This window comes from Bos javanicus, chromosome 24 (assembly GCF_032452875.1).
Source record: "Bos javanicus breed banteng chromosome 24, ARS-OSU_banteng_1.0, whole genome shotgun sequence".
Lineage (NCBI taxonomy): Eukaryota > Metazoa > Chordata > Mammalia > Artiodactyla > Bovidae > Bos > Bos javanicus.
The window spans coordinates 41,908,609-41,924,717 of NC_083891.1; the positions used below are offsets into that span (position 1 = coordinate 41,908,609).

The 16,109-nt window shown below is 45.4% G+C and overlaps 1 protein-coding gene across 3 annotated transcripts in view; it reads left to right on the top strand.

Annotated features, from left to right (window-relative positions):
• Window positions 1-10,245: 10,245 nt before the first annotated feature.
• VAPA (VAMP associated protein A) overlaps window positions 10,246-16,109 on the top strand; it is a 35,812-nt gene continuing 29,948 nt past the window's right edge. Inside the window, exon 1 of one of the 3 annotated variants that reach the window (XM_061399943.1) lies at window positions 10,246-10,587. In XM_061399943.1, coding sequence (XP_061255927.1) covers window positions 10,509-10,587 — 79 coding nt within the window. In that variant the 5' untranslated portion in view covers window positions 10,246-10,508. Of the gene's footprint in view, window positions 10,588-11,027; window positions 11,279-16,109 lie in introns of those variants that run through there. The other 2 variants (XM_061399945.1, XM_061399944.1) reach the window with 2 other exon arrangements.

Sequence of the window (16,109 nt, forward strand, 5' to 3'; positions counted from 1 at the left end):
TGCCATTTCCTTATCCAGGAAACTAATATACTAATGAATAAAATAATTTTACTGTTTTGCAACATGTGCATAAACATAAAATAGCAATGAGAGGTTGGTGTTAGGATACACTGAGGATCAACGTGTTACTGCATCTGAAATAAGCATTTCTAGCATGATGCTTTCTTTAATGGTCTAAGAAGTTTGTATTCTGTCCAGTTATAAGAATATTATTCATACACATCTTTTAATTATTTTCATTCATCATAGGGTCAGGTAGAATGGACATGTCGGCTATTTTATCATAACCCACAAACCATTGCCTGCAAAATACAATTGTATGTTTTATTATATTTCTCTTTTTATTTAGCTCTTCTGCTAGTTTTCTGAACCAAGAGGATGGTCAATATCACAGGTCCCACATGAACGATGACCTATGAATATTTTTTTTTGACAAAAAGATTTTAATTGTTTAAAAAATTTAATTTTATTCAAATTTGGTTGATTTCTCTCTCTATATGTATGTATATTCTTTTCCATGGTAGTTTAACATGGAATATTCAATATAGTTCCCTGTGCTGTACAGTAGGAACTGTTTAGCACAGTTTAGGAACTATTTATCCATCACATATATAATAATTTGCATCTACTAATTCCAAACTCCTAACCCACCCCTCCTCTAACCCCTCCCTCCTCCATGGCAAATACCAGTCTGTTCTCTATGTCCATGATTCTTTTTTTATTTCATAGATAAGTTCATGTGTATCATATTTTAGATTTCACACAGAAGTGATATCATATGGTGTTTGTCTTTCTCTTTCTGACTCACTTAGTATGATAATCACTAGGTCCATCCATGTTGCTGCAAATGGCACTATCTTATTCTTTTCCATGGCTGAGTAGTGTTCCATTATATATACGTACCATATCTTTTTTATCCATTCAGGAAGATGACCTATGAATGTTAACACATTCATTGGAAGGCAAACAAAGCTATAGGAAAACAGTGGTGTTGGAGCAGGAGACATTTCTAGGCCTTCCCCCCAGGATGGGTGAGAGGATATGCCCTGGAACGGAGGAGCAGTTAGCCAACGGAGCTGCCGGTGCTCTGTCCAGGATCCACTGATGGAAGAAAGGCCAAGTCCCCAGGAGGAAGAAAGGAACACTGCAGTGATTCCCTCAGGACTACCCCCAGAGGGACCCCTGGCCATTGACTCAGGTCACTACATACCAGGGAGAAGGAAACACCCAGATTTTCCAGTGTTTGGGGCATAGTCTTAGCTAACATGTATACTGCAGATCAGAAATGCCACCAGACACGTATCCTTCAGCCTGCCCCCTGCTATAGGGTGCCTTACCAGTGGCCCCCTTACCACCACACCACCCACCTGATGGTCGTTTTCTTGGGCCCTGAGTGTAAAATGCACATCTCAATGATTTCCTAAGAGAGAATGTACGGTTAGGGACCAAGCACCCTTTACTGCACTGCCAACATGCAGTAATTTATGTGTAAATATAAATTCTGGAACTTATATAATCATTTCCAAAATTGCACCATTACGAGGTTGTCTGGGCAGGCACACTCTAATTTCAGCTTAACATATTTCTTCTGAAACTGAACCACACTATAAGCTGGATCAGTGATAAACCCCACGCTCTCCGGGCTGGACTTTACATGGAGCTACAGACTCTTAAAGGACAAGTCATTCACTTTAAAATCCACTGCTAGCATATGAATTGTGATTTCATTCCCACTCTTCAGCCTGACAATTCTTCACAATTCATGTTTCTATTGATCTTTGGCCAGATTAAAAATAGGAATAATTATATCTTGGTTGCCACATGCTTGTTTTATTTCTCTGAGCTTGTCAACTCACCCTCCCGGGCAAGGACAAAGGGCAAGAAGCAGTCTGGCAGCTCAGCCTGCTGCTGACTCTGGTCGGGGCGCAGTGCGGTGACCCAGGCTACCTTGGAAGGTGAAACTGGCCAGAGGAGGAATCGAAGCTGCCGTGGAGCCCAGATGTGTGTGTCACTTGTTTTTGCCAGCAGGATCCAGCCCTGGGCTCAGTCATTTAAAGAGAGCTGGGAGGTGGTAAATGGCGTGTGAAAAAGATAGGCATGTGTGCGTGTTTTCAAGGGTTCCAGGCTTTTTTTTTTTTTTTTTTAAATCACCTTTATAAGGAAGTAAAACCTTGAAATCACTGAGACTAGGATAAATTAAATTTCTCAGTCTTTTTAAAAAATTGAAGTATAGCTGATTTACAATGTTTTAAATTGTGCTGTACAGCAAAGTGATTCAGTTATATGTATATAAAATATATTCTTTTTTAAAAAATATTCTTTTCCACGGTAGTTTATCATAGACTATTGAATATAGTTCCCTGTACTTCCCAAGTGGCGCAGTAGTAAAGAATCCACCTGTCAATGCAGGAGACATGGGTTCGATCCCTGGGTCAGGAAGGTCCCCTAGAGAAACAAATGGCAATCCACACCAGTATTCTTACCTGGAGAATTCCATGGACAGAGGAGACTGGTGGGCTACAGTCCATGGTGTTGCAAAGAGTCATACAGGACTGAGCATTAAGACCATTGAATATAGTTCCCTGTGCTATTCAGTAGGACCTTATTTATCCATTGTATATATAATAGTTTACATCTGTCTACAAGCCCTTTAGTTCCAAGGAAGGTCCTCTATCTGAGGAAGCAGCTTGGTGAGTTTCTATGATACAGCTGTGTGATTGCATTGGAATAAAATTAAATCTATGTACTTGGCTTTGATTTCTATTAAACATATAACAAGTAGACAAGGGCTAAAGCCATTGTACCAAGTAAAGTGCTGAGGATATTACAGTGTTAATGCTTCCTCTATCAACTCGATGTACTTCTTTCATCATACAAACCTGCCAGATGAGTTCATGGGGGTCAGTAGGGTCTGGCCACGCCTCCAGATCCACTCAAAAGATGGTTGACTCCAGGGTTCCTGCCTCACAGGTGTTCTGGTGGTGGTGTGTGAACTCATCCCATCCACATTTAGACTGAACTTTCCAGGTTCCTGATTGTAACTGCTCAGGCCCCATAAGGCTGGGTTTCTACATAACCCTGGGGTCACCCAGCCTTCACTCAGGTCACAGGCTTAACCCACATTAGTACAGGTCCTTACTTATCTCTGCACTAAAATGCTAAGTCACTTCAGTCGTGTCCGACTCTGTGCGACCCCATAGACAGCAGCCCACCAGGCTCCCCCGTCCCTGGGATTCTCCAGGCAAGAACACTGGAGTGGGTTGTCATTTCCTTCTCCAATGCATGAAAGTGAAAAGTGAAAGTGAAGTCGCTCAGTCATGTTCGACTCTTAGCGACCCCATGGATTGCAGCCTAACAGGCTCCTCCGTCCATGGGATTTTCCAAGCAAGAGTACTCGAGTGGGGTGCCATTGCCTTCTCCGTCTGCACTGAAAAGTGACCCGCAAATGCATTCTTATTCTTGTTTTTTAATGTCATGGTTAGAAACTTACTTAATATGCTGACAAGATAAATCCAGACTTGGGCAACACACAGGGATCAACAGGAGAACTGGACAGAATTTCTTTGGAAGTAACCATTTGTCAGAGTGTGCTGTTGAGTCTCCAGTGGGATCAGCTTCATTTTTAAAATTATTTTTTTCAGATACATTTATGATTCTAAGGAGATAATACAACTATATAACCTCTAAAAAGGAGCCAAAAATGAATGTTTACCCCACCTGAGAAAGAGCAATTATGAAGTAAATAATAGCAATGGTGACATTTACTATCTTAAGAGTGCCAGACATTGTATTTAAATGTTTACAAGGCTCCTCTCCTTTAATTTTTACAACAGTAAATAGTTGTATTATCTCCTTAGATACTAAAAGGCCAGGAATTGAACCCAGATTGGAGTGAGCCTAAGCTCAGATCCCCAGTATTGCTTTTAAAAGGCCAGGAAAAGTGATGTAAAAAAAGCCATTAAGAAGGAAGGAGATGGCCAGGGCTCTGTTACAGAAGGACCTGATTAACTGTGTGCACTGAACAAAAGAAACGCTTTCATTCTTTTATTTTATTGTGATAAAATATCTCTGACACGAAATTTACCATTTTAACCATTTTTCCAGTGTGCAGTTCAGTGGCAGTTTGTCCCAAACAAGACCTCAAGCAACAATTGAAATCAATGAATAAAAAAAAAAAGTTTTATTTTCAGAAAATCCTACAAAATTATCTTCTGTTTAGGAAGTATCTCATTAAGATGATGACATTTGGTTGTGGATTTAAATGTCTAACAACTTATATATGTGTATGGCTGATATTTCAAAGGAGCTATCAAACTGTGGGATCTATCTTACAACAATCATTTATTAAAAGCTCAGTGTTTGCTAACTATCACACTGAGCACTTTGTACTCATCAGCAAAAGTAAACAGAAGTTGGAATGTTGCCATATTATAGATAAGGTCATGAGTATAATTGCAAAACATATAACAGGGCAAAAAGTGATGGAGCCTGGATTCTAGTATCAGTTCAGTTCAGTTCTGCCGCTCAGTCATGTCTGACTCTTTGCAACCCCATGGACTGTAGCACACCAGGCTTCCCTATCCATCACCATCTCCCGGAGCTTGGTCAAACTCATGTCCATAGAGTTGGAGATGCCATCCAACCATTTCATCCTCTGTTGTCCCCTTCTCCTCTCTGAGAACCCCAAGAACAGTATGAAAAGGATTCCAGTATGTTGATTAGCATATATATGCTGTCTGCCCTGGGTCCAGGTTTTGGAAGGCTCTCCAAAGAAGCCTGTGTTCAGAGATTACAAGGAGTCAGATAACATCAAATGGGGATTTATTGTTCATAGGCATCTTTGGATTTCTTCTTACTTGCTTTCCTTTATGAATAAATATATTTGGGGGCTTCCCTGGTAGTCCAATGGTTAAGACTCTGTGCTTCCAATACAGGTGGCATGGGATCGACTGCTGGTCAGATAACTAAGATTCCACATGCTGCATGGCTCAGGCAAAAACTATTTTTAAAAGGAATAAATATTTGTAGGAGAAAACACATTATTAACTGCAGAGAATCTGGACTTACAGGGGCTCTGGTCTTTGTAACCTAGAGAAAGAAAATGGAATGAACAGGAGGAGAAGATAGATTCAATGGGAAAGGATGGATTGAGGAAAATATACCATTTTGGAGGCCAAAACTACTGACCCAAGCAATCCAAGGAGACATATATGCCTTTTCTTTAGTCCCTGGTGTGGAGAGGGATCTAGCATTTGGTGAGGCTGGGGGCACTGGGGGTGTGGGGGAGATGGACGCTCTCCTAAGTCCATGACTGGAAATGTGAACTGCTACAACCCTTTGGATGAAATGTGTGCCATATGTATCGAAATAGGAAATAGGCTTGATCCAGAGGTTCCCACCACTGGGCTTCTCCCTGTGGAAATAAAAGCATTCCTGTGGAAATGAAAGCATCTTGTGGTAAGGACACATGTTTATTGCTGTGCTGTTTGTTGGGATAAAAGCCTAGGTCAATTTACATGTTCATCAATAAGGGAACAAGTGGTACCATAGTAGGGTCATCTATTCTGTGGATTCAGCTATTAAAAGACTGAGTTAGATCTTTGCCAATTGACCTGATTAGATATCCATACTAAACTGTCAGGTGAATAAAGCAACTGGATATGTTTTTATATATTTTATAAGAATTCTTATTTTAAAAAACCCCAAACTAGCCATATTTTTCTAATTCTGGATAAATTTGGGGAGCGGCACACAATCCAGACAGTTATACTGGTCACCTGAAGTGGAGTGACAATTGCGAGATTCAAGAGGACGCTTCTTATTCATATGCTTTTTGGGTTGTGTCACTTGTTACAATAATCACATATTGCTTCTACAGAATAGAAGATTGAGAAAACATTCTTCAAATTGTTTCTCATAAACAAAGATTATTCCTTATAGTTTTAACTGCTTTCCATAGTCATACAAGGGGCTTCCCAGGTGGCACAGCAGTAAAGAATCTGCCTGCCAATGCAGAAGATGCAGGTTTGATCCCTGGGTGAGGAAGACCCCTGGAGGAAGAAATGGCAACCCACTCCAGTATTCTTGCTGGAGAATCCCATGGAGATGAGAACCTGGAGGGCTATAGTCCTTGGGGTCCCAAAGAGTTGGACATGGCTGAGGGACTGAAATGTATCCTGGGATACATTTTTTTTTTTTTTCTAACTCTTCTTCCAGCATTGATTTGTATCTGGTGAAGCTTCCACCTGCCTTTTCTTGGAATCTCTATTTTTCACAGAAGTCTGAAAAATATGCTATAAGGAGTACCCCCAACATAGCCACACTTTCATCATTGCTTCCCTGGGGTGCTTCCTGACCTCATGCTTGTTTCAGGCGGTTCTCACTCTCCATCGTATTTGAGTGTTTTAGAAAGAGTCCCTCATGCGCAGTGACTGTGTTCCATTTCCGTTTTACCCCAGCTCCCCCTTTTACACCCTTAGATGGATGGTTCCTGGTCTTGCCTTATAAGACCGCTCAGCAGATTTCTACACCTCTCACCTTTCTTGGTCCACTCCTGGCTTCCCCGACACCTCCCTCTCCGCAGCCTCTACTATTATCACAGGCAGGAAGCAGCGCAATTAGGTGCTTACACAACGTGGGGGAGGGGGCAGGCTCTCTTGAGCAGCTGCTGCCTGCGAGGCACCAGGTCCGACCTCTGACCCGGGGAGCTGGACTTTGCACTCAAGCAGGAGCCGCGGCCTCTGCTGATCCTGCACTACTTACTGCCTTTGGAGACCAGGAAGCCCGAGTCTGGGCACTGGATCACTGCTGCAGAAAGCGTCAAGGCTCCCCACTGCCTCCCCAGAAAACAGATAGGGGCAGAGAGCTGGCCTCCGTCTCACTTTCAAATATCCCAGAAGCCTAACTGACTGGTTGAACTGATGCCAAGAACAGAATCCTAGCTGCAAAGGAGCTATTTCATGCTTGTCTCTCCTCTTCAGATGGAAGGGCAGAGGCCATGTCAACTGGCTCACCCCTGAATACCCACCACGTGCTGGGCAAGGCAATAATTTAACATTGATAAAGTATTAACTCATATGATTCTTACGACAAACCTCGGATAGAGCTTTTGTTACTCTTTCCAACTTACAAATGTAGAATAGGCACAGAGAGGTGAAGGCAGTTGCTATGACCACACAGCAGACAACGGTACTTGAACCCAGCCTGTACTCTATACACTTTACTGCCTCAGTATCTGTTGAAGATATGCTCATTTAAATGTTTACTGAAATAAATTATGCAGAGAATTGTCCACAAATTCATAATTATACAGCATCTCTATAGTAAAGGTTAACATATTTAAAGATGGAGAAGACAATTGTACTTTGTTATCATTTGTACTGGAAATTGGTGTTTTTTTTTTTTTTTTAATTCTTGCCAAACTCCTAAGAGATAATCTGTACAAAGATGAGTATTACTCATGATTCAAGTGGGTTGAAGTAATATTCGAGGACTTTGTACCTCTTGGACACCTGAAAACTTGGGAGTTAAAGAATATGCTTGAGTATATCTTTGGTTATTATCTTAAGGGATCTTTGGGAAGCTGTGTGTCAATGTAGAAACAATATAAGTCAGTTACACTTAAAACAGTTGTTGCCTTAATCACTTTCGAATGTCATTTTATTGTGGCTTTGGGAAGAGCGAAAATGCACAGAAGAGAAAACTGGGCAATTCCTCCCCTCCAGTGTGGGTCTATTAACTGACATGAGATGCTCTCACCTATGTTTTCATTTCCATATTTAACAACAAAAGTAACACTTGCCAACTGTTATGAGGTTGTTCTGAGTAGCGAGTGATGTTTGTAAAGTTCTTCGAAGTGTAAGAAGAAAGGTATTTAAAAACACCAAAGCACAAACAAGACTTCTCTGGTGGTCCAGTGGTTAAGACTGTGTGCTTCCAATGCAGGCGGTGTGGTTCAATCTCTGGTCAGGGAACTAAGATCCCACACACCATGTGGCATAAAAAAACTAAAAAATGAAAACAAAGCACAAAGCACTTAAACAGTGCACTGTTGAATGAGGGGTAGGTGATTCAGGGGGACTCTGAGTCATTCACAGTGCAGTGCTCTAAAATAGTAATAGAAGAATTCTTCCAAAGAAGTTTCATGTATTCTTAGACTACCAGATATGTAGATTCTTATGGGTTTAGACTCTATTCCATTTTTGAAGCTATACTGCAAAGAGAAAATCAGTTGATTGCAGAGGTGATAACTCAAATAGGCAGAGGTTTCTGAATGATACAGATGTGGAAACTGCAATATATCCATTTCCGGCTTCCTCCTGAATTCGTGGTGAATAGGCCAACCTGCCCCACAGCAGGGAAACAGGCAAAGCCCTCAGCCTGCTGGGTCTGCTACCGGGGGTTCCCAGTCAGCTTGCTGGGAGACAAGTGTTCACCTAGTCATGGAGGGGCCAGTTGGCCAGGCTAACTTACCCATGGATTAGAGTTCTGCAACAAGCTGAAAAGGAACTTGACTTTGTGATAGCTTAAAGGTCGTCAGTTCACGACTAAACATATATGGTACCACATACCATGGGGAGATTGTCAACTTCAACTATTTTGTTTTTAAATCTTAAAGCCTCTTGAACAGATTTTCTGTATTTTCCTTTAAAGAGAATTGAAATTTCAAAATAATATTGTGAATAGCAGAAAATCAAAGAATAGGTAAATTTAGAAGATGCTTTTCAAACAATTGGCTCCGTGGTAAAGAAATCTGCCTGCCAAGGCAGGTGACATGGTTTCCATCCCTGGGTCCAGAAGACCCCCCTGGAGAAGAAAATGACAACCCACTCCAGTATTCTTGCTTGGAGTATCCCCTGGACAGAGCGGCTTGGCGGGCTACAGTCCATGGGGTCGCAGGGAGTCGACAGGACTGAGGACGCACGCATTTCCAACAAATTAAGCTCTGGCATCCTGCTGAAGCTACACTGCTCTCCTTGGGCACAGCCTACAGCCTTGTGCGCATGCTAGGTTAGCTACTCCGGAGAGCTGTTCCCAAGTGGGTTCCGATGCCTGTACTGCAGTGAGGACGTGGACTCTGTGTACACGGCTAGGCCACTGTCCCATTTGTCTGGTTTGTTTTCTAGAGCAACTGGGCTCCTCCTCCACCGCGGCAGCATCAATTTGAGCGTTGTTACGCGGTGCTTCCCAGGGATTTGAATTCCAGCAGCACCATGACGGCTGATTTACAGCACACTCGTTTGTTACATGTTCCTGTCCCCGACTACCCTGGAGATCCGTTAAAGACTGGTCAGCAACTCTGCTGTTGGCATTTTTTTCTCCTTCAGCTCAGTTAACTACAGGCTCTCTTAATACTGCAGATGGAATTAGCTGCCAACATGTGAACGTGACAACTGTTTTGCTTTGGGCTCATCGTTATCAGTCAAAACTGAGCAAGAGACAGAGGAACAAACGCTGTAGACTCTGACTTTTATTTCCAGTTTGATAACGCTTGCCTCATCAGGTCCCCAACGACGCGTCCTCGACAGAGGAGGTGTGTTTCCTCAAGGGCTTTTGCATCCCAGAAGAGAATTCGGGAAGCTGGAGAGCTTGGACTGGAGAACCACAGCTGTACCGACGGAGGGATGGATAGAATTAGGGAGAGAGCATACTAACAGATCCTGGCATGTTCTCCTCTGGGAAGCCTCTATACTTCTAACCGGGGAACCTCGGGGCAGTCTCCAAAAGTTGTTTTTCTTTTTCCAGGGCATATGAGACATCCTTTGGGAACCGAAATGAGAGTTGGCAAGCCTCACCCCAGCCTCCAACCGCCCCTTCTTCCCGCCCGCGCTCAGCCGCTACTACAACTCCCAGCAAGCACCACGCAGCGCCGCAAGAGGACCGGTCCGGCTGGAGACCCCGCCCCGCGCGGAGCATGTTGGGAGTTGTAGTCCACGAGCCTGTTCGCTCCTACTTCGGCTATTTGGCATTCCCGCTTGGGAGATGGCGATGGGCTACCTTAGCGGGTTTTCCAGTCCAGTCTCGTAACTGCAGCTGAACGTGACCGAGGACTGCGCCCTCCCGCTCTGCGGTGCGCGCCGCGTCAGTGCCAGGGAGCTGAGCTCCGCCCCGTCCACGCCCGCTCCCTTGACAGCTTGGCTAGGCTCAGAGCGCGGCGGGCCAGGGACGCGCAGGCGCAGCAGCCGGTCGCGCCTGACGGCGTGGAGGGCGGGCCGGGAGCGAGGCCTCGCGGCCGCCGGGGCGCGCACGTAGGCACGCAGAGGCGTCACGTGGGGCGCCGAGGATCGCAGTGCGCGTGGCCGCGGCGGCTGGTGTGGGGTTGAGTCAGTTGTGAGACCCGGAGCTGCGGACCGGCGAGCGGCCCAGCGAGTCGCCGACAGAGCGGCGGGTGTCGGGTCCGGGAGCCGAGCGCTGGCCCTGCGTCGAGCCGGGCCGACCCGCGCCGTCGCCGCCCCCCGCCCGCAGCTAGCGACCCGCCGCGGGCGCGCCCCCGCTCTGCGCTGTCTCCGATGGCGTCCGCCTCCGGGACCATGGCGAAGCACGAGCAGATCCTAGTCCTCGACCCGCCCACAGACCTCAAATTCAAAGGTTGGCAGGGGCGGCCTGCGGGAGCGGCGGGCAGTGGGTGGCGGCCGCGCCCGGTGGGCCCCCTCCCCCGCCGCCCGCGCCCGGTCCGGCCCCGCCCGCGCGGGCGCGCGCGCCCCTCCAGCCTCCCGCCGCCATCTTGCGGCCCGCGGGCGCCTCGCTGCGGCGGCGGCCTTGTCCTTGGCCCGCGGGCCGGGGCGGGGTCCGGGCGTGGGCGGCTGGCCGGGGACGCGGGGCAGGCAGGGCGGTCGTCGGTCTGGCGCGGGCGCGGGCCGGGCTTTGCGTCAGCGGGCCGGAGGCGGCTGGACGTCCTCCGCGCCGGGCGACACCTGCGCGGGGCGTCACCTGCGCGGGGACCCGGGGGCCGCGGGAGCGACTCAGGCGGTTCTTGCTGGGGATGCTGCGGGCGCGGGGAGCTAGCGGAGCCCGTGACTCGTCCTTCATTCCGGGGGCCCCACGAGCACACGGGCTTGGGACTGTGAGGCCGCTCCAGTGCTTTAGAGAATCAAACCGAAAGAAATGGAGTGCGAAAGAAAACACCTTGGTTTCCGTAGGACACGTTTTAAATAGTTTAAGAGCTTTAAGATGTATTCTGCCGCTATGAGAGGAGTTGTGTATAAAACCTGTATTTTGCAAGCTCTTCAGTGCATTTGCGAGTTTCTTTGAATGGAAATGTCAGTGAGCCGCGTGTTAGGTGAGAATTCGGTTTTAAGACGACTCCATGAAATATTTAGCGAGGCTTCTTAAGTGCATTTTATTGTAGCAAGTTTATGGGCGTAACGTGAGTTTACATAGTTTTCGCTGAAAGGGGGGTTAATAAAACACCTAGGGGAATCATGAATACCAAAGTTCAGGTACTACCTAACTCTGTAGCTCTTATCTGAGAATAGAAGAATTTAATGTAAACCTTTATGGTAGGTAGTTCTTCTGAGAGTTTAGGTGTTTTGCACTTATTTTAGGGGAGGCTGATTTTACAGAGGAAGTTTTCTCGTTAATCTGTGTGTGTTGCCATTAGGGACCTGGACGCCGTTAAAACTAGTTTTAGGTCAAGAAGTGTTCACAGAGATCTCTAAGTTTCTAAGAAGAAACTTAGAGAAGTCGGTATGTTTCAATGACATGCTTACTGGCTCAGTCGTCTCCGTCTCTTTGCTGACTCCATGGACTGTTGCCTGCCAGGCTCGTCTGTCCATGGGATTCTCCAGGCAGGAATACTGGCGTGGGTTGTCATTTCCTTCTCCAGGGGATCTTCCCCACCCAGGAATCAAATCTCCGTTTCTTAAGTCTCTTGAATTGCAGGTGGATTTTTTACCGGCGAAATCTTCTTTGGATTCTTTACCGTTTGAGTAGTAAGAGGCTAATAATAGCAAAGAGGCAAGTTAAAGGAACAACCAAAACCCCAACCCAAAGACTTGCCAGATGCTTATTTTAGGTATTGAAGAATTAACTAGCTATGATTACAGAACAGATTCTTGTGTTATGGATGAAAGTAATTCACAAGGCCTATTAAAGTTTGGACATTAGTTGACTTTTTTAAAAAAAGGATTTCATGGAAAAGTTTATAGGGACACATATTCAACTGGGCCATTTACTTAGCAAACACTATTGAAAGCTTTGTACCATCTCTATATTTGATGAAGAGTATTCAACAATGAGTAATTTACTCAGCAAACATCAGCTTGTATTTGGGGATTCAGTGCTAAGCAAGGTGGAGAAAAGAACCACAGTTTGTAGTTTAAGGAGTAAAACATGTTTTTCTTAGTGCTTGAACTCCCAGATGGAAGAGGCCTGCAGATGCTGTAACAGAGGCAAAGCAAGTATGAGGAAAGAAGCCCCTTCTTCCTTCCTCCCCACTTGTTTTAGGAGGAGTTGTTCAGTCGCCAAGTCCTGTATGACTGTGACCCCCATGGACTGTACTGTAGCACATCAGGCTCCAGTGTCCTGCACTGTCTCCCGGAATGCTCAGATTCATGTCCATTGTTGGGTGATGCTATTTAACCATCTCATCCTCTGCCACCCCCTTCTTTTTGCCTTCAGTTTTTCCCAACATCAGAATCTTTTCCAGTGAGTTGGCTCTTCGCATCAGGTGGCCAAAGTGTTGGAGCTTCAGCATCAACATCAGTCCTTCCAATGGATATTCAGGGTTGATTTTCTTTAGGATTGACTGGTTTGATCTGCTTGAAGTGCAAGGGACTCTGAAGAGTCTTCTCCGACACTTTTATTGGCTTGCTTTCAATTGGGGAAGCGGGAGCGCAGGTCATGGGAATGCTTTGCTCCTTTCCTGATGTGAGAAAAGTTTGGCTTGTGCTTAGGTACCCAGGGTGTGCTGTGTGCTTCTGTTTAAGAGTACGGAATGGGGAGGATTGGGAAAGTAGAGCGGGTAGGACGAATTGGGAGGCTACATTTGGTGTCATTTGATTCCTTCCTTCTTAAAAGTTACTCTTTTAGTCAGAGGTAAATAAGTTGTTGATGGAAACCTCTGTATTCCAAAGACCAGTTCAGCATTAAGTGAGGAGACTCATTTGAAATCAGCAATTCTCTTCATGCTAATTTTGATGATGGTGTGAAAAAAATCTTTCAACTCTACTTTAAATCATCTGCAGTTTTTAGTTGAAGTCTAAGGATATTTTTGCAAAATGTCATCTTCTGGTAGATTTATTTGAATTATTTTAACTTTACATTTGATTAAGATAGTTTCTCCAAGAATGAATCATTTAATCATTTTGAGATTGTATGGTGCATTTTTCTGTTACATGCATAATAAAGTCATCTTGCTATGAATTATTGGCACTTTGCACAATTTTGGAGAAGCAAATAACAGTTTAATACATTTCCTACATTAATATTTTATTCTAGTTTGTTTTATACAATTGTTTATATGAAAGTACTTTTATAATGTCATGAACTCTGAAGTAGTTTTTTTGTTGCATTAGTAAAGAAAAAGATGTAGATATTTTAAAATTCTGTTTTTTAAGCTTTGGCAGTAATTTGACATAGAATTCAGGTGTGAAATTTTGCATTACATGTGAGACTTTTTTGGGGGGGGGGTCTTTAAAGTGTTTATTTACTCTTGTAAAATTTTTTCGTTTGTATTATACAACATTTTATTTTTCCAGCCTGTTCATTTTGGAGGGAAGTTTGGAGAAGAAAGTTTAGAAAGTGCTGAAATAAGTTGTGAATATATTCTTACTGGCCATGATCGGAGAAAGGAAAATAGACCAAAATCATTGTGTTGAAGGTGGCCCGTAGTAATAGCATCAGTAAAGAAAACTAAGCGCTCTGAGCGACCAGGGACCAGTGATGTTCAGACAAAGCATCTTTGGATAGCAGCACATCAGGAAGAAGAGACCCAAGGGAGGATGGGGAACAAGCCTCCTCCTGGAGGGTGTGTGGCACCGTTGCAGGCGTCTCCGCTCACTCTCGTTTCACAGCGGCTACATCAGACCCCTGGCCTGTTTCCCCACACCCTGGACATGGGTGTCATATCTTCCTTAACCGTTTTCAGGGAGCTCTTGACTGCCCTCTGGGTGAGAGCGTAACTCTTTTAAGTGCGGCATACACGCCCTCTGGGATGTGCTGTCCCCTCTTGTAGCACCTGTTCGTCGGCACACGTCCACACTTCCCTGAGAAGGCAGAGCCCTTCTCATGTCCAAGCTTGTTGGTTCTGCTGGTTTTGCTGGTTAAGGTAGAGATGGCTTATGACTCAGACCCTGTTTCAGCAGGTATTTTCTCTGTCAACGTTTCCTTTAAACATAAGAACACATAAACCTAAGTCTTCCCTTTTAAAAACAAACAAACCAGCAAGATATTGTACTTCCTTGACTCCCAGCTCCCTGAGGCTCTCGTGTCTCCTGGGCTTTGTTTCCTTTGTGGTCAGGCTTCTTGGAAAAGCAGTAGGAGTTCCGGGTCTCTTCTGATGGCCACTGTGGTGACCACGGTGCTTTCTCTCTCCCTGGACGTGTCTTTGGCACTTCCCAGTGTTGACAGCTCGCTTTTTAATAACTCGATTCTTCTGACTCCTGTGACACAGTTGTTCTCCAGCCTTCATCTTTGCTGTCTGATTTGTTACCTCCTTTTTCTTAAATGCTCTTGTTTTTGAGATTCTGATTTGGTTTCAATTTTATCTCACTCTGAACTTCCCTTGTTCAGTCTCCCTTGTTTTGAGGGCTTCTCTGTCTCCTCCATGCTCTTTTCACACATTGCTGTACACCCAAATCTGTGTTGAGTTCAGAGTTAAAATCAGCTTTGGGGGATTGCTCAGTGGTACAGTGGTTAAGACTGTGCTTTGACTGCAGGGGGCATGGGTTTGATCCTAGGTTGGGAAGTTCCTCATGTCGCCATCCGCTTTGGAGTCCATACTGATGGGGTGCATGCATGCTAAGTTGCCTCAGTCATGTCTGACTCTTTGCGACCTTATGGACTGTAGCCCACCACACTCCTCTGTCCATGGAATTGTCTAGGCAAGAATGCTGGAGTGGGTCGCCATGTTCCCCTCCAGGAGATCTCCCCAACCCAGGGGTTGAGCCTCTGCCTCTTTTCTGTCTCCTGCGTTGGCAGGTGGGTTCTTTACCACATACTGATTACTTCTTGACTATCCTGGATTTGAATGTTGCTCAGGTGGCTCCCTGGAGAAGGCAGTGGCACCCCACTCCAGTCCTCTTTCTTGCCTGGAAAATCCCATGGATGGAGGAGCCTGGTAGGCTGCAGTCCATGGGGTCGTGAAGAGTCGGACACGACTGAGTGACTTCACTTTCACTTTTCACTTTCATGCATTGGAGAAGGAAATGGCAACCCACTCCAGTGTTCCTGCGTGGAGAATCCCAGGGACAGGGGAGCCTGGTGGGCTGCTGTCTATGGGGTCACACAGAGTCGGACATGACTGAAGTGACTTAGCAGCAGCAGGTGGCTCCTTGGTAGTTCACCTGGTAAAGAAACTGCCTGCAATGCAGGAGACTTTGGTTCGATTCCTGGTTTGGGACGGTCCCCTGGAGAAGGGATAGGGTACCCACTCCAGTGTTCTTGCCTGGAGAATCCCCATGGATAGAGGAACTTGGCAGGCTACAGCCCATGAGGTCACAAAGAGTCAGACACGACTGAGTGACTAAGCACAGTACAGGTGGTGGCTCAGTGATAAAAAATTCGCCTGCAATGAGGGAGACCTGGGTTCGATCCCTGGGTCGCAGGTTCCCTGGAAAAGGAAATGGCAACCACTCCAGTATTCTTTCCTGGGAAATTCATGGACAGAGGAGCCTGGCGGGCTGCAGTCCATGGGGTCACAATGAGTAGGCCTCGACTCAGCACACATGCACAGATATCTCAAACTCTGCGTATCCTGAACTGGGCTTTTTATGTGCACGCCTACTCCTTTTCCTATGTTGTTAATTTCTTTTTTGTGGCATCTTGATTACTCATTCCAGAAATGCTGTGCACATCTAAAAATTAAAGTCTGTATTTTTGCATCCCAGAGATAACTTTTGAATCTCTCCTTTTAAATGCAGCTCAGTTTCTCAATTCATTTGCTTTAATTC